This window comes from Nicotiana tabacum, chromosome 20 (assembly GCF_000715075.1).
Source record: "Nicotiana tabacum cultivar K326 chromosome 20, ASM71507v2, whole genome shotgun sequence".
Lineage (NCBI taxonomy): Eukaryota > Viridiplantae > Streptophyta > Magnoliopsida > Solanales > Solanaceae > Nicotiana > Nicotiana tabacum.
In genome coordinates, this window is record NC_134099.1 from 89,486,672 (window position 1) to 89,509,385 (window position 22,714).

The 22,714-nt window shown below is 35.3% G+C and overlaps 1 protein-coding gene across 2 annotated transcripts; it reads right to left on the reverse strand.

Annotated features, from left to right (window-relative positions):
* Positions 1–6,441: 6,441 nt before the first annotated feature.
* LOC107779830 (uncharacterized) lies at positions 6,442–22,164 on the reverse strand. 2 transcript variants are annotated; one of them, XR_001646697.2, is made up of 12 exons: positions 21,885–22,164; positions 21,470–21,514; positions 21,334–21,390; positions 20,946–21,015; positions 19,366–19,407; positions 19,131–19,204; positions 18,525–18,595; positions 18,287–18,369; positions 18,048–18,157; positions 17,154–17,197; positions 7,970–8,032; positions 6,442–6,863 (listed from the first exon to the last, which is right to left on the reverse strand). XR_001646697.2 is itself a non-coding variant. In XM_016600328.2 (11 exons), exons 1-10 carry the CDS (start codon positions 22,080–22,082, stop codon positions 7,970–7,972), a joined length of 813 nt encoding a protein of 270 aa, XP_016455814.1. In that variant the 5' UTR covers positions 22,083–22,161; the 3' UTR covers positions 6,442–6,863. The 2 variants fall into 2 exon arrangements, 1 of the variants encoding a protein (XP_016455814.1); XM_016600328.2 differs by lacking the exon at positions 17,154–17,197 and having other exon boundaries at positions 21,885–22,161.
* Positions 22,165–22,714: the final 550 nt, after the last annotated feature.

Genomic DNA, 22,714 nt, shown 5'->3' on the forward strand with positions numbered 1-22,714 from the left:
ACTCTTATAATTTTATTTTGTTTCCCTTTTTAATTACTCTTTTAATTTTATTACTCCAATTGGCCATAAGTTTTCTCCACTTTTTCCAAAAAAAACAAATTGAAAATATTGTTTGGTTATAAGGATGATTTTTTTAAGTTTCAAAAAGTAATTTAACTTCTTTTCAAGTAAAATACATGTCTAAATATAATTTTAATTTTTTTAAAATTGTTATTTTTATCTTATCTTCAAAGAAATTTCAAGCCAAATCTATATTCAAACTCTAACTTAGAAGGTATTTGGCTAAACTTATAAGTTGGTCAAGCTTATAAGCACTTTTTGGCTTATCTATGCATTTGGTAAAGTTAAAAGTGTTTATAAGCTAAAAATAAGCTAAAAGTCATAAGCTAGTCACCCCGGCTTATGAATGTTTAGCTTATAAGCACTTTAAGTTTGACCAAGATTTTTACTATTTTATCCCTAAAATATTATTTTTCAAAATAAAACTCCTACACCGATACTCACTGCCTCACTTATTTTTTCAACCCTCCCCCTTTCAACTCTACGATTCTTATTGACTATTTGAGGTAAACAAATTCTCAATTCCTTTGCATAGTTGTATCTATGTGATTGTATATTAATCTTTGATCTGTATGTAATAAACGAGAACATATCAAATTTTTGATGTATTGCTTTTTAAGTGTTGTGGTGACGAAGATAGTGTTTTTCTTTAAATATTTTATCTTATTTAGGTTTATTTTTTACTGAGAAAATTTTGTCAATTTATTAATTATTAGAACTTATGATTACATGCTTATCATAAAAAAAATTATATTTATCATAAAAATTATCTTATCTAAACAAAGTTGTATTTAAAATAAAATGACAAAAAAGATATTTTGTATTTGAATCGATCTCTAATCTAAAATTATGAATAAATTATGCCCTTATAAGTGTAAACAGTTCTAAGGTTATTCAAGTCGTTTTAACATAAAAATAGCTTATTAGTATTTTTTTATCAAATACTGCAACACCTTATCATCAATTTCAACACTTATATCCAAATACGTAACTGCTTATTTATTAAATCAGTTTCAGCACTTAAAAGTGATTTTCAACACCTAATAATGCTTATCAGCTACTTCAAATCAACTACTCCAAACGGGCTCTTGGTAGCTCAGTTAGTTGGCTACCTTAACTATAAGGTAATTTTCTCCTTGTAATCCCCTCTCTCATTTCCCTCCCCTAACCTTATTTTTTTTTAAAAAAGCACAATATATAGTTTGAATTAGCATATATTATAATTATTTTTAAAATTTATGATAAAAATTATATAATATTTATGTGCTTATAAGGTTTTAAAATTATGGTTTTAATATGTGATAACATTTATATAGTTATAAAATCTTTTCATCAAAGATAAAAAATACAAAATTAGCTATTTTCATTTTTAAAAATATATCATTCTTTTTGTAATATACTAAAAAGAAAAATATACTCCACAACTAAAAAGGAAGAAGTAATTATTTTGTGCACTCAAAGAGGTTTTATTATGCGGACCCGTTGAGTTCTCATTAACCTCTACTAGTAGTCGTACCCGTGCGATGCGCGATCAATATTAAAAAATATTAATTAAATTAAATTATGATCGGACATGTTTGAACAAATTAGATCGTATTAATTTAATAAATTTCAATTGTCATCTTATTTGTCAATGTGATATAGCCAATAATAAAATCGCTATTAAATTAAAGGGACTTATATAATCATTAAATAACTTTTTTGTTCTATATTTTTCTTTATTCTATTATCCAATATTTAGTAATTTTTACATTGTTATTAGAAGTTTTTATGAGCATATTACTTTATTTAATATTTTTGTTTGCTCGCTTTCTTTTTGTAATATAAGAGAGGATATATATATTTATTAATCTTTAAATATTTTTTATTTTAAATTTATTCTGTTATTGTCAATAATATTATCTGAATTTTAATGATAATATCTCTATAAATTAAAGGAACTTATATATTCATAGAAAAACTTTTTTGTTATGTATATTATCCCATATTTAATATAATTGCATTGTTAATATAAATTTTTATTAGCATATTACTGAATTTAATATTTTTGTCTACTACTTTTTTTTGTAATATAATAAAAGATATATATTTTACTATTCTTGAAATATTTTTTTATTTTAAATTTTATCCTATTGTTCTCAATAATATTATCTGAATTTTAATGAATAAAATCTCTATTAAATTAAAGAGAGTTGTATAGTCAATGAATAACATTTTTGTTTTATATTTTTCTTTATTATATTATCCAATATTTAGTATTATTGCACTGTTAATAAAAACTTTTAGTAGTATATTACTTTATTTAAATTTTTTATGCTACTTTCTTTTTATAATATAATAAAAGATACATATTTCTTTATTTTTTATTTTTTTCTTTTATTCTCAATAATATTTCAGAACAAATAATTTTTTCGTTTTAAAAAACAAAAAATATTTAAAAAACAAAGAAATTTTAAATTTCTCAGTTTTTTATTATATGGTAACTTTTGTTTTATTTTAAAATATATTAAAAACTCCAACTTGAAATTTCTCTCAATTTGAATGGACAGTTTTTTTTTAAAAATTTCGTTTTCTATGATAAAATATTTTATTTTATTATTTTATAGATATATACATTCAAAAACAATAACCAATAAGTAATTATTAACTAAATAACTAATTATAAACTACTTATGCCATGAGACTTTTTCTAAGCTGCCACTTAGCTTAAGAAGAAGGCATTTTTCTCTCTTTTTAATAATATAATAATGATAATATAGATATAGATATTGATATAAATATAAATTTCTTATTCATTAACTTCTCGAGTAAACTACTTGTGACGATCAGGGCTTTTGGTTTGTATTCCGCAGTGGGGTTATGCGTGGCGGTTGGCAAAGATAAGTGGTTCTTTTGTATGTACTTCAAATTTGTACTCTTTTGTCAACTAAACCTAAGTTTAACCTCTAGAATTTTCGAAGTGCAATAAGGTACGACCGACGTATTTTGTGGGCTAAAGCCAAATTTTATGAGGGGCTTAATTTTTTTTTTTTTATTATTTATTTGAAGTCTATTTTTTTTAGTTTTTCTTAGATATAAAGTTATTAATAATTTTCTTATTATCAATAACTCCTAATAAGTATTTCTAAATTTACAATATAGCTAATCCATTTAGCCTTTCTTTTGACATTGTTGTTCTTAAGTAAGGTTTTATCAATTTTAATTTTGAAAACATCTTTCCGCTGAAGCAACGGTAGCATGAGTTATGAACATTATTCCATAAGCAATTTAGGCATTTGGAAAAGAACTAAATCTTTTTGTTTGATTAAGTGTATAATTTTAACTATTATGTTCTAATTGTACTATTTTCCTTAATGCTTTTAATTCAGAAAATAAATTTAAACCATCAATATCGAATTGATTATCATGCTTCAAGGAACATACAATATTAAGGCAATATTTTTTCAAATTTTCAATATCTAATGATTTTAGTTTTTACTGCCAAATTGAAAACTAAAAATTTTCATATGCTTCGAATTGTTCAAATCTATTTTGAAGTAAAAAAATAGCCTTGTCTATTATGTATAAAAGTAATCAACTCTAAAGGACCTTTCGAAAGATTTTGAGATTTCATTATCAACATTCGTATCAAATTGTTACTTCCTATATATCACACGTTTCTTACGAAATTTCGATTAGATATTCATTTCAAGTGCAATTTCCTTGGTAGAAATCATAGTAGTTGCAAATTCTTCTTCTCCATATTTGTTAAAGAAAGAAATCAAACTTTTTAACTTTACAGAACTCTTTTTTAAACTTATATATAGTCTATTAGGTGTAACAAAAAATGGGGCCCCCACAAATATGGGGCCTAAAGCGGTTGCTTTACTTTCTGTAAAAATAGTACGATATAGCAAGTTTTCGGACTGGTCATTCAAAAATAGTCAGCGTTTACCAAGTCAATGAAAAATAGCCACTATTTTGCTGCAACAGAGACCGGTCCAACAAAATATACAGGAGTTCGGTGCACCTGTGTATGAACTCCAGCATATTATGCTGGACCGATATACTTTGCTGGCTCCAGTATAATATACTGGAGACTGGAGCACTGGTGCTCCAAACTCCAGTATATTATGCTGGACCGGTATACTTGTTGGAACTCCAGTATATTATGCTGGAGTTCTAGTGTACTGCTGGAACTCTAGTATAATATGCTGGAGTTCACGTATACTTATGCTGGAACTCCAGCATAATATACTGGCGTATTTTTCGGGTTTTGAACAGTGTTTTCACTCAGATTTATCTTTACATGAAAAATGCCTAAATTTCAATTACTTTTAAAATTGAGCTATTTTTGAACGACCAGTTGTAAATCTGGCTATTTTTGAATTTCATCCTTACTTGTTTTATGAAAGGACCGCCCCGAGTGAAATAGTAGTGTAATATGACATAAACACATTAAAATTCGTTAGAAACAGTAAATAAGCATTCTCTTGTTTGAACAAAATAGTAACTTGACAAAATTCCTGTCCAAGTTCTTACGCTAATTTACGCAAATGTCTGTTTCCAACATTACTATTTAGATTTTACCCTTATTTTCAAAAACATTGTGCAAACATAGCCCTTATAAAAAATTACCCTTCTAGACAATCTTAGGCTTAGGTCTAATGTTTGTTCACATATTGATCAATCTTACAAATGAAGTATTAGATTGTCATCTTATGTTTGCAATAACTTATAAAAATTTCAAATTGTCGCTAATGTTTCTCATAAGATTTTTAATTTGCTCCAAGTGAATCTTTAGAAATTAAAAAATGGTCATCTCTAGACAACTGTCCCAAAAGGGACAATAATTTCTGAAGTTCTTGCATCCACCACTCCACTTTTCTTTCACTACGTGAACCATTTTCTCTTCATTTTCTTCAAAACCCCAAAATTTCAGAGAGGACACTCTCTTATTCGAGAGGTTAGTTATGTAAGACAAGAACTCTTATAAGAGTGTAAGTTTTTTTTTTTTTTTTTTTTTTGAAACTCAAGAAAAATCACACCAGGGATGTAAACCGCACTAGGCAGGGCCCTGTAAGACAAGCTTGACCCAGAAAGTATTGAGGAAGGATTGATCCCATATCATATGTATTGTTACGCGGTGTCTTCCTGATGTTCTTTGGAAGAGCAACGTAAGACTAAGCAACCGATGTCAGTGCGGTTGCTGTCCGCCAATGAGGTCCCCTCCACACGCTAGACTAGATTGTTAGTGCCGTACGGGAAAATCAATATCACGAGCAATTGCGGAAGCTGAGAGAGAATTGAGTTTGAATGATGATGATGATTTTATTGATAAATGAAAGCTGATTACAAAAGATGCAGTGTCGAGGGGGAGAGACACCAGTACAAAAAATTAATTACTTGATCCCCCCTAATAATGCTTAAAAAAAATAAACCAAAGTTACATGACTAGTCCTAATAAAGCTGTAGAAGCACACTGAATGAAAATGATGTGAACTAGCCTATAATTACAATGAAAAGGACTTAGTTTATTACAATGTAGAAACAAGTCCGATGGCAGCAACTTTGTCTTGCGGGTCAGGGTCTGCGCGCGCGGTGTTGTTGGCGCACACGACACTTGTTGTGTTTGCCTGAGGCTGGGCGCTGGTGCTTGGCATCAGGGTCTGTGCGCGAGGCGCTGCTGGAATGGGCCTGCAGCTGGGCACTAGCGAAGCATCAGGATCTGTGCGCTCGACATTGTCAGTGCGCACGGCGCTGTTGTCATTGGCCAGCCGCTGGCGAGAGGCATCGGTAGGGCGACAGAGGCGCATGCGCGCTTGTCACTTGGCCCAGCCAAGACCACGGGGCCGACCATGGCGCTAGGCATTGTGAGACTTGCTAGGCCGCCATGGGGCGCGACCAAGGGGTCATGGGGCGTGTCTGGAAAGCAGCCCATGACAGTATGGATGAATGCCCTCCAAACCAACTGGGCCAAGTGTTTGGTTTTAAAATAAGGATATATTGCAACTGCTTCATATTACAAGGGTATTTAGTGTAATTCACCCTAAATGTTACTCCATTATACACAATAAGTAAGTAATATTACTAATGAACAACACTTGAATCCAAATACAGTCGCTAATAAATGTTATTTTATACAATATACAATAACTAATTAATATTATTAATGAACAACAGTTAAATACAAAGGGAAGGCGATAGGAGTTACATTACACATTTTGTTTCTGTGAAGTGAAAATTTAGAACTATAGAAAAGAACATTTTTTGTTTTTCTGTTTGAACTTGTTTTTTATAACGTTTTGTATAATTTGGAATAGAATTATTGACATTTCACCTTCTTTCGGCACTAGATCCAATACTAGCCAAATGAGAAGCAAATACGATCCAGTTCAATAATTTTAACCAAACAATAGATATATAGAAAACTTCCAGACGCAGGTTTTATGTCATTCACTTGCATGCATCCGAATCAAAGGAACTTGAAAAACTGAGAAAAAAAAAATTGTTTCCCTGTGGTCAAAAAGGCACTATTTGAACTGCAGTGTACAAATCCAAAACCAGTGACCTAATGACTGCAGCATAATAAGGTTCTCATTTCCCTCTTTTAACTATGTCAAGTATGAATCATATCTCTGATCCAGCACCCTTAACATGTTTGCCTACAGTTTTGACAGGAAATTTGAAGGAAGAACAGAAGCGATTAAGTAGCTTGAGAAACCGAATGAGAATGAATAACATCTTCTATTGGGGTTGGAAGGTCAAAAGCCCAACGCTCAGATGAAACAAAAGGAAGACAGCAAATACTGTTCATGTTTGACCTGCAGGAATGTTCCATGCATTTTTTGGTTAACCAAACATTCATTTACAAGGGTTAAAACATGAATAAACTTAAAATTAGCATATCTCATTCCTAACTGCGAAGCAGTAATTCTCTCAGGCTAAAGGTAATAAATATATCTACAGAGCATAACAAATGGTAGTTTCACAACCCCATGAATTAGAGAAACAATGTTTGACAAATGATAACCTAAATTGTTTGTTCCAGAGTATGCCAAACATGAAACACATAAAACAAGGAATCAAGCAATTCATTCTATCATTGGGGTAAAATGCGACACAATGGGGATAGTTCCTATGTTTAATGACAATATAGGTCTACTACATTTTATTGGATGAACAAAGTCCCCCCATACAAGTACCTAACTTTGATGATCAAATGAGAACAGGGTGAAGAAGAGAGGTCAAAAATGCATTCTCTAGCAGGTAACATATTTTTTTCACTGAACAAAGATGCTTCCAAGGAAAAAAGATAGCAAACAAGATATTGAGTTGTTCCAAGGGTTCAGGAAGTAAGCGGATTTGAACTTACTGCTATGCAAGGGATTAGATAATATGCGTTGGATGGAGACAAAACTATATATTTTCAAATAAATAGGGATGTTGTTCAAGCAAAGATACAATTCTCACTTCACCCAAAATAAAGCAAGAGCAGGAACTACTTGACGTTGTGTCGTAGGGTCTACATGTGTTTTTCTTTTCATGATAATAGCTACCTAGCACTTTCATGAGCGAGTTTCAGTCTGACATATGACGCAGACAAATAGTATATGCAAATTAATAGGTGAAAATTTGTGTTTGTTCAAATCTATAAGATGACTACTTATAACCCACTTAACAAGAGACAGAAGCATGAAGCTTTAGAAGTATGAGAAATACACCCTCTGGAAGCAGTATCACGAGAATTGTACCAAGGCATGAAGAATCCAAGAAAACATTATGTTCAACAAGTCTAGAAGGTTCTGAGAACGAACACAAGCAGCAAAGAAGATTACATATACACAGTGATGGAGAGCATGTAAGTTGAGGCATTGAGAATAATTGTTACATTATTTAAGGTTCTCAAGCAATTGCGGGTCATCGTTACCTATTTTCCATTTACATAATCCAGAAGTCTTTTGTCAAGCTCAAAACGGCCACAAAGAAGTTTCTGCAATAAAGAAATTGCAAATGTCATCAGCACAGAATTCCAGCATTAACAGAATACAGATAACTGAAATCTCGAGAAGGAAAAGTTAAAACTGATTCTAAGATGCCAAATTCAAGTACCTCTATTTTCACTAAAGAAGGAATACGGTATTGCTAAGTATCATGCTTCAGAACAAACAAATATAGCTCGGAGAGCAAAACTAACCTTGTTTTCTCGCCACTAAATTTAACAATCACGAGGCTGAACTGTGTATGACTTATTCACTATGCTTTACTTTCCTATTTGTTAGTTGTTTATCTCTTTCTGTTAATTCAATTTGTTTTTATCAAAATATTTTTAAATAATTTAATTGTGAAGTTTGAAAACCAAATATTCAAAGTAAACACACATATATAAAATGCTGATGGATTGAGTGTGCTAGTAGGTCAACAAGCCCAGAGAAATATTTCTTTGATAAAAAATTCACAACAATCGCATAAAAGAATCACTTGGAGATCTAAGGTGGTATAATGCTAGGAAGAGGGAAGTGCTCCATTGTTCCATTCCACGTAATTGCACTGGTGGAGGAGAAAAAATATTAATGAAGAGTTATTTTGGCAGAAAGCCTCATATTGTGGCTGTGTTTGATCTTTTAGTAGAATTTATTAAAAGTCAAAAGGATTAATGAAGTCATATATTAGAATGTATCTGAGATTCATAACATCTTATATTCATTTTTCCTTCAGCTCTGCACAAACTTTAGAAAGATGTGAGAGTTTCTCTCTCTAAAACTCCAATACTACTTCCTGTTATACTGCTTTTCTTCATAAACTATAATCATATACAGCAAACATACCAAATTCAACCAGCAGTGAATGACTCTACAACAAAAGCTTCTTACAACAAGACAATAAATGAACCGCCAGATATAGGCTCGATGCAAATTGATGATACAACACCAATCACACCTTCACCCTCTTTCCTTCAAACCCTAATCTCTAATAAACACCCCACAACAACTCCTCATATACAACAGAGTATCAACTATACACTGGATCTATCGGATGAAAGTCTCAACAGCAATCAAGATGAAGACATCTTTATACCTATCACTACTGAAGAGAAATGCCGTTTATATACACCATGGAAATACTTAGTAATAGTTAAGGTATTTGGTAGTAAGATAGCACATCACCTACTACAAAACAAGCTTCTTGCCTTATGGAATCCAACCGAAGATCTACCCCTCATTGATCTAGGCTCTGACTTCTTCCTCATTAAATTTCAAAAAGAAGAGAACATGCTTAGGCACTACATGGAGGTCCCTGGTTTGTTCTAAATCATTTTCTATCAGTTAGACAATGGGAGCCAAAATTCATAGCATCATCTACACAACTCACATACTCAGCCATATGGGTTCGTTTACCGGAACTTCCTACTGAGTTTTATGACGAGCAAATATTACAAAAGGTGGGATCTAAGTTGGGACAGTTATTAAAGGTGGATGCCTGCACCTCATCTACCACTAGGGGCAGGTATGCGCGTATATGTATCGAAGTTCTACTAGAAAAACCACTCAAATCCCATATCCTCATAGGACATCACAAGCAGATGCTACTATACGAGGAACTTAATCTATTATGCACAAGATGTGGATAGTTTGGTCATGCAAATTATAACTGTCTTTTTACACAACAACAATCACCAACTCAACCTACTAGCAACTCTTCAACATCAACCCAAAATGACTCAACTCAAGAAACAGAGTGGAAAATAGTAAGTATTCCAAAGAAACCTTTGCAACGCCACACCAACAGTCGCAACACAGTCAACAATAGGGCGGCGCAGGTGGCGGTGAAGCCAGGGCAACAAATGACTACAGGTAAGTCTACTTTCGCTACTAGGCCTCCAGTGGCCCTCCAACAATCACAAAATACTAACCTACTTAGTAACAAATTCAATGGATTAACTGAGTTAGAAAATCATATGGGTAATTATATGGACTTGGATAAAATAAATTCAACAAGCCCACTAAGTGACGGACTAAGACCACTATTAAATCTGAACACGACAAAACAAATACCTACTCCTCAATAGAACTCATAGGGCCACAGACCATACCCTCCAATAACAAATTTTCTACATCTTCCCATAATAATCCATCTCCTATATCGCTACTAGGCATTAAAGATCAGAGCACGCCTACTAACTTAAACACGCCACATCAGATACACCTTCCACATCATAGCAATACTGATCAATCATCAGAAGCCAAGGCTTCCTATTCACAAGCCATAAAAGAGCCCTCTAGGATCCACGTAGATAGCAGCAACAATGAGTTGCATGCTACAGTAGCCTACGCCCCTAGCCTACCTCATTTCCCATACAAACCTAATAATTACTTTGCATGTGATACCCACCAGGATCCCATAATTAAAACACAAAATAACTCTGCTAATTTAATAATTTCTTCTCTAAATAACACTGCCACGACTGCCAAGAACCTCATATTATCACTGCACCACCTTCCCTTTCTACACTAAATCAAAATGCAACGACCAACATTCCCAGCATATCACAACCCAACTTACCTAAGGAACCTAGACAACAATCACTTCTTTCATCTTCCACACCTGAATATGCAAGGCCCACAACTCCCACACATAAACACACCACTAGTCTACACATCTCAACCCAACACGATGGATCTTCCGCTTCAATCGTGGTTGGAGATGGGATTACAGGGCTACGCTCTTGTGTTCACAATGGAACTCAACAATCAGGAAGTTGTTCTCCTTGTTCAGAATCCCACACACTTTGCGGAAATAGTCACAGAGGGGATGAGATTGGGGATGGAGGGTTACGCTCAAAATCAATGGTACAACACTCAAACTCCACTGCTATTAGAGCATCAAGCATCAACATCGAATCCCCACCAGTGGAATTACCCCATGCATCCCCAGATTCCGATTCCCACCTCAATGACCAATCTACTGCCATTTTACCTCCACATCACATGGGGCAGATTTATGCTCCATGGTTCCAACACCTCAACTCCTTCAACCCTTTTTCTCCATACTCCAGTCCCAGCAGCCCGAGCGAGACACTGTCACCACAAGAAAGTTCACCATCCACTCTACCTCTATCTCCCAACGAACTAGACATGCAAACAAGGCAGGAATTAGCGGAGATTCTGGCGGAGTTGGGGGAGACAAGGACAGAGTTCTTATGGTTAAAAGGAATTCATCTCTACAACCTAAAGGAACAGTACGAAAAAAAATTCATCCTAAAGTGTCCTCCAGAAATGATCTCATGCAGCCTGAACTTTCGTGTAACAACAAATCGCGAAGCAGGAAAATATTCGATGGTGATAATTCCGACTCTTCGTCAACTTCCTCCCGTCATGGAGTATCAGGATCACATGACAACAACTGTTGTCAATCCCCTGATTCCAACTCCACCAGTCACGACCAACGTTTCTAATATCATGAATCTTATAGTCTGGAACTGTAGGGGTTCTCACAATCCAGAGCTTAGGCGCCATTTTAGATCTCTGTTAGATAATTATAGGGCAGTTCTAGCAATCCTTCTAGAAACACACTAACATTTTTGACTTCATAACTCGTTTATATATGATTAAAGACCTAATTAGTGGTGAAAAATTTGAAACAAATGGGTAATTAGGGCTTAAGATTAAGAGACCTTAACATGGATATTTGAGGGGCCAATTGAACTTCGATTTCAGTGTTCTTGTTATGTATAGACTCGTGAGAGTACGGGGTTTCTGAAAATGTAAATTTCACCCGATTCCGAGCCGTGGGCCCGAGGGGCATTTTGGTCATTTTACCTAATTTCGCGTATTAGCTCAGAATTTAATTGTAGAATCAGTTACTTGAAGTGTTATTTACATTATGCAATTGTATTGAATAGATTTGGGCCATTTGGAGTCGAGTACTCGTGGCAAGAGCGTGGTTTCAGATTGATTTGAGCTGGTTCGAGGTAAGTGACTTGCCTAACCTTGTGTGGGGGACCTTCCCCTTAGGATTTGGTATATTTGATAATTGAAATGTCTTGTACGTGAGGTGACGAGTGCGTACTTGAGCTAATTATTGAAAACCCGTTTTTTTTTAAGTAATTTCAATTGTCTTCCTTTTCCTGTTTTATACTACTTGCAATTTAAGCCTGTTGTTAGCTTAGAAAAGCATGTTTAATTGACTAAATTGCTTAAACGGCCTTAATTGCATTATGTGAAGCATGTTAGGTTAGAATTATCTGTTTACTTGGTACGAAATTGAGCTTAATTGAGTATTCCTTGTGTTGTTGATGCATGTTTTACTTTGGGACTACGGGACGGCATCCCGGGAGATCCCTTGCACGAATTTATGATTTGAGCTGAGGTGCGCGATACCGAGAGATCCCTAGCACGTATATTGAGGATACCAAAAGATCCTCGGGATACCAAGAGATTCCTAGCATATATTGAGGATACCGAGAGATCCCTGGTATATATATTGAGGGTACTTAGAGATCCTCGGGATACTGAGAGATTCCCGATTATTATCCTTGTGAAGAGTGGTATTTCCTTGTGATTGTTTTTGCCTCTGTTTCAGTTATTGAGTTCCTTATTTTCCTGTATTAAATTCTTATTGTTAGCTTTCAACTGTACTGCTTATCTTATTCTGTCATACCTTATATTTTTATTCTATCTCAGTAGGGCCCTGACCTTCCTCGTCATTACCCGACCGAGGTTAGGCTTGACACTTATTGAGTACCGTTGTGGTGTACTCATGCCCTTTCTGCACATGTTTTTCATGTGCAGATCCAGGTACTTCGACCCAATCCTATCACCCTTGAGGCGAGGCGACTGCTCCAGAGACTTCGAGGTATATCTGCGGCGTCCGCAGACCAAGGAGTCCCTTTCCATTCTATCTTGTAGTGATAGCCCTTCTATCTTTTCTGTTGATGTAGACATTCCGGAGTTAGAGCATTTTTATTATATTCGTAGCTTGTGATTCATGGGTTTCCGGGTTTTGGGAAAAAGTATTAGTTTTTGAGAGTTAATATTATGTATGCCGAGCGACACTTTTAAACGCTGTTTTATTACTCTATTACTGTTTTAAATTGTTTTTCTTCTGCAAATTGGTTTATCTTCCGCATTTTAGGCTTACCTAGTCGTAGAGACTAGGTGCCGTCACGATGGTTCACGGAGGGCGAACCGGGGTCATGACAAGTCCGTCAGACTTTCAATTTCACTAACATGGCCCAGGTGTCCGCTAATGGCCTCGTAGGAGGTTTGGTTGTGCTATGGAATGAAGCTTTAATTGTTGTTGAGGAATTGAGGATGTCTGAACAAGAAATTCACTGCCTTGTCCAGGTATGTCCCACTAAACCTAAATGGCTTTTATCGGCAATTTATGCTAGTAATTCTTACCAATTACGTGATTTGCTTTGGGACAACTTAATGAATTTGCATGAAAATTTTAATTATCCATGGCTAATAGGGGGAGACTTCAATGAGATTTTATATTCACGAGAAAAGTTTGGAGGGCTTCCTATTAGTGTTACTAGGGCAGACAAATTTGCAAATTGTATTAATTATTGCAAGTTAATAGACTTAGGTTTTAGAGGTAGTCGTTTCACATGAACAAATAAACGTAAAAATGGTCATACAATTCTAGAAAGACTTGATCGCTTTTTTGCAAATTATGACTGGATTAATATGTACCCTGAGGCTACAGTGCAACATTTACCTCGAACATACTCTGACCACTGTCCATTACTAATAACTTTAGAAACTAAAAGACATTCTTCTAATAAAATCTTTAGATTTGAAACCATGCGGATGTCACACCCACAATTTCATCATTTGGTACACAACACATGGGCTGATACACCGCCCCTCATGGAAACCATTACTAAATTCCAGGAAATAGTCACATCTTGGAATCATACTACCTTTGGGAACATTTTTAATCGTAAGAGGAAAATACTAGCTAGGCTAGCAGGAATACAATCTTCTATCCACTATCCAACTAGTTGTTTCCTACAAAACTTAGAAGTACAACTGACTACTGAATTTAGTAGTATCCTTAGAATAAAGGAAGACTTTTGGAAATTAAAATCACGGGTGACATGGCTTAATGAAGGGGATACCAATACAAAAATTTTCCATATGTCTACTTTACATAGACGTAGGAGAAATAGAATAACTTCCCCGAGAGATTCGGTAGGTAAATGGAGTTATGACCAAAAGGACATTCAAGAACATATACTCATTTATTATAAGAATCTTTCACCACTGAGCAAGACCACTCAACTACTGTTAACATTGACTCAAACTCTAATTTACTAAATCTTATAGACCATCAGACTCTAGACGAACCTCTCAAAGACAATGAAATTACTTAGGCCATATTCAGTTTTGGTCCCTAGTTTTGGTCCCTATAAAGCACCTGGTCCAGATGGACTTCATCCTTTCTTTTATCAAAAGTACTGGCCTGACGTAGGTAACAAGGTTAAACAATTTTGTCGCGAAATTTTTAATACTAGGATTATACCACCAATACTAAATCAAACATACATATGCTCATACCAAAAGTGAGGCATGCACAGACCATCTAACAATTTAGGCCAATAAGTCTTTGTAACACCACTTACAAGATTATAACTAAAATCATTGTCAATAGACTTAAGCCTATTATCTTTGCAATAATAGGACGAACACAAACTAGTTTTCAACAGGGCAAACGAGCTTCTGACAATGCCATAATAGTCCAAGAAGCTTTAAATCATTTTGCGAAAATTAAAGGAAAAATAGTTATATGCTACTAAAATTAGATCTTGAAAAAGCTTTCGATCGACTGGAATGGTCGTTTATTAGGAAAACACTCCTCTACTTTAATATCCCTCCATCTATGATTTAGTTAATCATGTCTTGCGTTACTACAACCTCTACTTCAATTCTCATTAATGGATCACGTACTCCTTATTTCTCACCATCCAGAGACATTCGACAGGGTGATCCATTATCACTATACTTGTTTATAATGTGCATGGAAATGTTTTCACGTAGCATTACCTTGTCTGTAGAATATCTACAATGGCAACCAATCAATATTGCAAAAAAAGGCCCACAACTCTCACATCTTTTCTTTGCAGATGATATTATACTTTTTTAAAAAATTACTACTAAAAGTTGCAATGCTATTATAGATGTAATCAATCATTTTAGCAAACATTCAGGCCAAAGAATAAATTTTGAGAAATCAAAATTATTCTTTTCAAAAATCTGTACAATAAATGATAGAAACTTTGCAATAGAATGCTTCCAAGTAAAGGAAGGAACAAATTTTGGTAAGTATTTAGGATTCTCAATGTTCCAATCACGCCAAAAAAAAAAGACTGACTTTCAATTCCTATTAGATAATTTTAAATCTAGACTGGCAGGATGGAAAACCAATTTCCTTACTATGGCAAGACGAGCTACACTAATCAATTCAACCCTCAATAACTTGCCAAATCACATTATGAAATATATTCACATTCCTACAACCATTCTTAGTAAGATGGAACAGTACCAGCGTAATTTTCTATGGGGAACTACCACAACAAGGAAAAAAATGCATCTTGTAAAATGGAGGAAAATTACAACACCTAGAGAAATAAGAGGCTTAGGAATTCAGAGCCTTCATCAAAAGAACAAGGCATTACTTGCAAGTCTAGCATGGAGAGTCTTCCATTCACCCCAAAATCTTTGGGCAAAAGTATTAATCAATAAATTCGTACATTTATCATCTTCTAGCAATCACTCCACAACTTGGCGTAACATACTAAAAGGTTGGCAATATTGTCAATTAGGATTACAATGGCAAATTGGAACAGGTGCACACATTAATTTTTGGGACGACACGTGGGTAAAGGCTGGGCTTACTGTTCGTTCATTAATAAGCGGGCCTTTTCCTTTGACACATCAAAAAATAAAAATTGAGTCAATCTACAATTCCAATACTTGTATTGCCTTTTCAACTTACAAATGACATAAAAAATCTAATAATGACTCCTTACATTTCCACTTACAATAAAAAAGCTGATAGTATTTCTGGGCTTTAACAAATGATGGAAAATTTATGGTTAAATCAATGTACAAAGCCTTGAAAAATCAACCCACTGATAACCATAATGCAATATTTCATTTCAAGTGGATATGGGACCTATCTGTACATCCCAAAATTAGATATTTCATTTAGTTACTTAATCATAATAGGCTACCAACATTTCAATTTCTGCAACATCTCAACATTATTACTAACGCGGAATGTGCGTACTGTCCTGAAGCAGACGAATCTTTAAGTCATCTATTTCTAACCTATGTTAATGCGAAAAATTACTGGAATGAAATGGGTATGGGAAGATATATAAATAGTTTGCATACTTTCAATACACCACAAGAATGACTATTTCCTTTAGTTAATTACAAAGACCATAAATTACCGTACAATCTAAATCCACGTACTTATTTACCTTTAAGTTTGTGGAACATTTGGATCACCAGAAACAAGAATGTTCATGAAGGCATGCATAAATCTATTAATCTTCAATTTACTACACAACAAGCAACTGAATTTTATTACCTAGTTGCTTCACAACATAAAATACAACGACGTGTCAGGGTTCCCCTAAAATGGATACCATCAAAACCTAACATATATAAGCTAAATACTGATGGGGCACACTCATCAGAATCCAATAGAAATGGTATTGGAGGAATAATTAGGGATCAAAATGGGAACTGGATTCTAGGTTTCTCAGGTAACATACCTTCTCAATCGACTATTGCCACAGAAATATATGCATTATTACAGGGACTTACATTGGCGGTACTACACAACCTGATGCCACTTCACGAGGAGATTGATTCTAAGGATTTAATATATGCTAATCTATTGACTGACTGCAGACACCTGCTGGGGAAGCTACATGATCCAATAGTTAGCCATGCGTACAGAGAACAAAATAGATTAGTAGATCAACTAGCAAATTCAGGAAGCTTTTTGGAAGGGAATTCTACAATACAGGTTTTTGAACAAGCACCACATTTTGTTAAAAAAATATGGGATGAAGACAAGCAAGGTGTATCAACTACATGCTCACTGCCGCTTAGTGCATGGGCCTTGCCAGATCAATGACCTGCAGTGCATGAAAGGAGTAACTCTCACATAATCTCAAACTTTTTTGGCTGTTGTAATGATAAATTCGTTAGGGATACTACAAACAATATAGCTAGTACTAGTAATGACTTAGTTTGTAATATGGTGCTACCTGGGCACCAACATCTCTGTACGCATATGTTTGCTTAATACCATATCTATCTTTATTACCAAAAAAAAACATCTTATATTCATTGAACTAGGATATCAGATATATTCTGTATTTACTTGGAATATTTACTTGCCTTGTCCTGAGTAGAGAAGAATTATTTAACATATTGTTGCGGCAAAAATTAGTTGGACCAGATTATAAAGTAGCCCAAATCTTCACCAGCACACAATTACCTAATTTGTGATCAGATGTTAACCGGGAGAATGTGACTCTACTTATCTTCTTACGGGTTCCCAGGCTTACTCAAGGAAGGGTCCACTATACGAGTCATGTATGAAAGCTTTTTGTAGGGAACTGGACTTAGGCTAACATTGGCTAGTCCTAAGACTAGGAAAGCAATAAGGGGATGCAGGAACAAAAAGAAGGGAAAATAGTGGGAGCCAATTGAATTTCGCTGATCAGTTGTGCATATTTACTATATCCAGAACTGTGCAAGATGTGTTATAGAAGAAAAGATTAGTCTTTAGCAGGTTCAATCTATCATCCAAGCCGGAGATGGTTTCAATGACACAAATTATAAACGTCAAATATACGGAAACAGAAAAAGGCACAAATTGGAAGCAAACAGTTTAAATATGCAATAGGATATATGAGATCCGCTTAGAAAAAGAAAAGGAAGGCAGACGAAACTGTTGCACAATATGGTAGCAGAGAATACCTTTGTAATGGTAGGACCAAAAACATATGGCTCAGAATCAAACTCTGGAAAGCGTGCAACCTCTATAGCATTCTCAAATAGAATGTACACTGGAAGTTGGTTCAAGCTTCCTGCATTAGATCTCCAAATGAACCAGTCAATAGAAAAGTCAAACAAAACAGGTTTAGCACTTCAACACCACAAAACCAATAAATCCAGCTCACTTAACACATGTAACGGTAGAGTAAACAATCACACACCAAGAGGAATGCCAATTTTTTCAGCAGCATTAGGGAAGAGTCCAATATCAACAGTCCCAAAAGATAAATTTGCGTTTGAGTATCTGTTCAAGAAAATATATAAGAAAGTGCATTTCCAACCAAAAAAGAAGCTCTCAAAAAGTTCAAATTTGGGTGAGCAAATAACTAACTTCACTTCATAAAATGCCTCTCTTAAGTTTGTATGATAGTTTTGATCATAATGGAGCATAGCACTCACGTTATTGAGAGTTCTGGGAAAAAGGAACTTGTGCATACACAAGCCGGTGTGGAGAAAGCACGAAATTCGACCTGCCAAAGGTGACTATCAGTAAAGTATAAGAGGGAACAAATACGGAGATTGTATTAGTTATACATTCTAATCAAGCAGCATGCTTGCTCTATTTAGCACCATCTACGCATTCATTTATTGTAATTTTGAAAGAATTATAACTAAATTTGCTAGTTTGCTTCTGTATTAGATACGCGGAAGAATCTGAAAAAAATAATAGATATATGGAAGAAAGAGTATGAATTGACGGAGAACACTTGGGCACGACAAGAATAAAGCTAAAAACATAATGCTGACAACATTACAGAGCCAAGAACATTCAAAGTTTGTTTGCTCAACTACTCAAGGAATACAGGATAACGCAAAAGCTTATATAGCAGACAGGAGATTTTCAAAGGCCTTGTAAGTTTCTGTTCACACAACTACCTTTCAAGAGTATGCACCAAATTTCCTAAGCATTCACAATCACCAAAATAGAAACATTTATGTTTTTTTACCTTCAGAGGGCCACAACACTAAGTAGAAAATACCGATAAAAAACTGCAGAGAACCAACCAGCCAAAAGCGTGATGTATTCCCTTCAGTAAGCAAAGTCTCCAACTGCAATGGTGTCAAATGATTTGAAGAACCTGGACATTTACATTAACACTCAGTGTGCCTTTTTATTTTATTTTTATAAGCACACACCGTGTACCTTATTATGCTAAGATAACTATAGAAAAAACTATTGTAACCTTACAGGAAGCTTATCCAAGTATGGTAAACCAAAAAATTGGAGTAGCAAGAGTACCTAGTCCTTCATATGGAGGCTGCTGCGCTATAATGTGTATAACTGGAAGGAAGAAATCGACACAATGAAAGAATTAGATAAAATTACCAAGTTTAGATGCAACAACAACAACAACGACCCAGTATAATCCCACAAGTGGGGTCTGGGGAGGGTAATATGTACGCAGACCTTACCCCTACCCCGAAGGGTAGAGAGGCTGTTTCCAGGAGACCCTCGGCTCAAAAAGCAATAGGAGATGATATATTAGTACCATAAAAATGCGTATTAAAAATAACAACAATATATAAGAGATATGAAATATGAAATACAGAATACGAAATACGAAATACGAAATAGATGGCTGGTATAATACAACTAGAAGGTAAAGCCCTGCGTCAATAGACGACCAATGACATTCCTAGTCTAACTCCTAACTGGATAGTCTCACTCTATTGTGCTGTAGAAATATTCACACTCTCCCCTAACCTACAACCTTAATGCTCGACCTCCATAATTCCCTATCAAGGGTCATGTCCTCAGTAATCCTAAGTCGCGCCATGTACTGTCTGATCGCCTCTCCCCAATACTTCTTAGGTCTTCCTCTACCTCTCCGCATGCCCACTACAGCCAGTCGCTCACACCTCCTCATCGGTGCATCAGTGCTCCTCCTCTGAATGTGCCCGAACCATCTGAGTCTTACTTCCCGCATCTTGTCCTCCATGGGGGCCACACCCAACCTTCTCTCGAATATCTTCATTCCTAATCTTATCCATCCTTGTATGCCCGCACATCCACCTCAACATCCTCATCTCTGCTACTTTCATCTTCTGGATGTGTGAGTTCTTTACCGGCCAACATTCAGTTCCATACAACATGGCAGGCCTAACCACTGCTCTATAAAACTTACCTTTTAGTAACGGTGGCACTTTCTTGTCAGACAAGACTCCCGACGCTAACCTCCACTTCATCCACCCCACCCCTATACGGTGTGTGACATCCTCGTCAATCTCCCCGATCCCCTGAATAACCGATCCAAGGTACTTGAAACTACCTCTCTTGGGAATGACTTGAGAGTCAAGCCTCACTTCAACTCCCGCTTCCGTCGGCTCAACTCCAAATTTGCACTCGAGGTATTCCGTCTTCGTCCTACTCAACTTGAAACCTTTAGACTCAAGAGCATGTCTCCAAATCTCTAGCCTCTCGTTGACGCCGCCTCTTGTCTCGTCAATTAGAATAATGTCATCAGCAAATAGCATGCACCATGGAACCTCCCCTTGAATATGATGAGTCAGTGCATCCATCACCAGGGCAAATAGGAATGGGCTGAGCGCAGACCCTTGATGCAACCCCGTAATAACTGGAAAGTGTTCAGAGTCGCCTCCTACTGTCCTAACCCGAGTCTTAGCTCCATCATATTATCAAATAAGCGTAACAATGAAATTGGAAAGGTTAAGAAAGTCAGTAAGTCATCCATCTACTAAATAGATTCCTCATAGTGCTTATACATGGATCACATTATGACAACAATCATAGTGCTTTTTAACCTTCCCATCAAATTTCAGCTAGATTTATCGGAAACTGAAAACTAGAGTAGGACCCACCTAAAAATGCCAATGTGTACCAGAGTGCCAAGTGATAATCCAAAACTAAAGCAATGGCAGTAAGGAAAATCTGTAAAGAAGCAATTTTGAGTTAAATATTACCATAAATAATAAGAATTTAATGGAAGCTATAAAGGAACACTTGGCTGCAAATGGTAATAAAACTTAAAACCAGATTTCCCATAATAAATTTGATGTTCAAGTATGCACAAACTTAGTAAGTTAAAGATTTGCAAATCAAGTTATCAAAAAAGGAAAATATTTTGCAAGGAGTAATTCGTTCTGAACAAAATTGAGTCATATTCAGTTATTTGAAAACATATTATGCATCATGATGACAGATAGCAGAATAATATGAAGATAAAGGGAGTAAAAGAACAAATATAACCTTAGCAAAAAATAAAGTATCATGAATGAAGGATTCCCAGCTTTCTGTCTTTACAATCTGTCATGCATAAAAGTAAAACAACAATGTCAATTCAACAAGTATACATAGATTTCTCCTTTTCAGGTCACAATTTTACCTTCACAACAGCCAAGACGCAGTATGCAACAAACACTTGAATTTCCTGCCAATGAAACGGCAAATTGTCAGCATATGCACAAATGAAAGTATGAGTGAACAAACTGAAACTACCCAAGGGTGTGGCTTAGTGGTTAATGCAGTGGGAGAAAACCATAGACGTCTCAGGTTCAAATCCTAGCGAAGTCGTGATTTCTTCATATATGCCTAAAGCTTGGCGCGCAAGTTACCCAGTACTTGTGCAGCCGATGGGAGGTAGCACATACCCGGTAGGATTGTCAATGTGAAAAAGTTTCAAACAAGTATATTACATAGGAAAATCGTTCTCATCATCTATTGTATTGTATCAATATGGCTGCACATACATAAAAACTTATGTAAATAAAGTGAGAGTCAAGTAGAGAAAGGGCAAATACTCGTTTAAGAAGGAAAGAGTTGCGAGCAGGAGAGAGGAGCTGAGAAGCGGAGAATCGAATGGGGATGTAGGAGAAGAAAACGAGCAAGTGAAATAGGTAGTAAGGCTCCGACACCATCCGATTTAACGATCTCACTGGATCGTAAGTATGTTCCTGATTTCGTTGAACACACGGTCCGCCATTGTTGTTCTTTGACATAGCTTTTGCTTATGCCAATGATCCAGCTTCAACTGGGAAGAAATCTAAGGCACCCAGCTTGATTAGATTTTAGAGCTTGACCCAGTTACAAAAGTGAGAGTTATTTGCGTTTTGCACCCTAATGTATGCAACCTTTTTAATAATGTACCCTATTCTTTTATCTTTTATTATTAACTCCCTAACATATCTAATTCGTTGCTAAATTATTCTCGAAAATTGGTAATTTTACATTAATGCGTCAGCATAACACATTGTACAAATGTACTTTAGCATCTTGTACAATCCAACAGGAATAAAAAATCTAGCTAAACTATGAGCTATTTTTGCTCAAACTTCTAGTATTATATACAAAGTCAATATGATCAAGCAAGTTGGTTAGCTCCCAAATATCTTCCCATGACACTTCTCTCTCATGAAAGAGCTACTCATTTCTGTCTTATGGCCAGATAAAATCTCGACAGTCTTCCAAATATTACTAATAGCACATTCAAAAGTCTCATTTCTATCTCTGATGTCATGACTATCCAAAGCTGCAACACCAATATTGTCCTCTCTATCATCAAGAAAAAGCATACAGGATTCAATCAACCAAGACAAATTATTTCATTGGGAACAAAGAAGGGGAGGGGAAA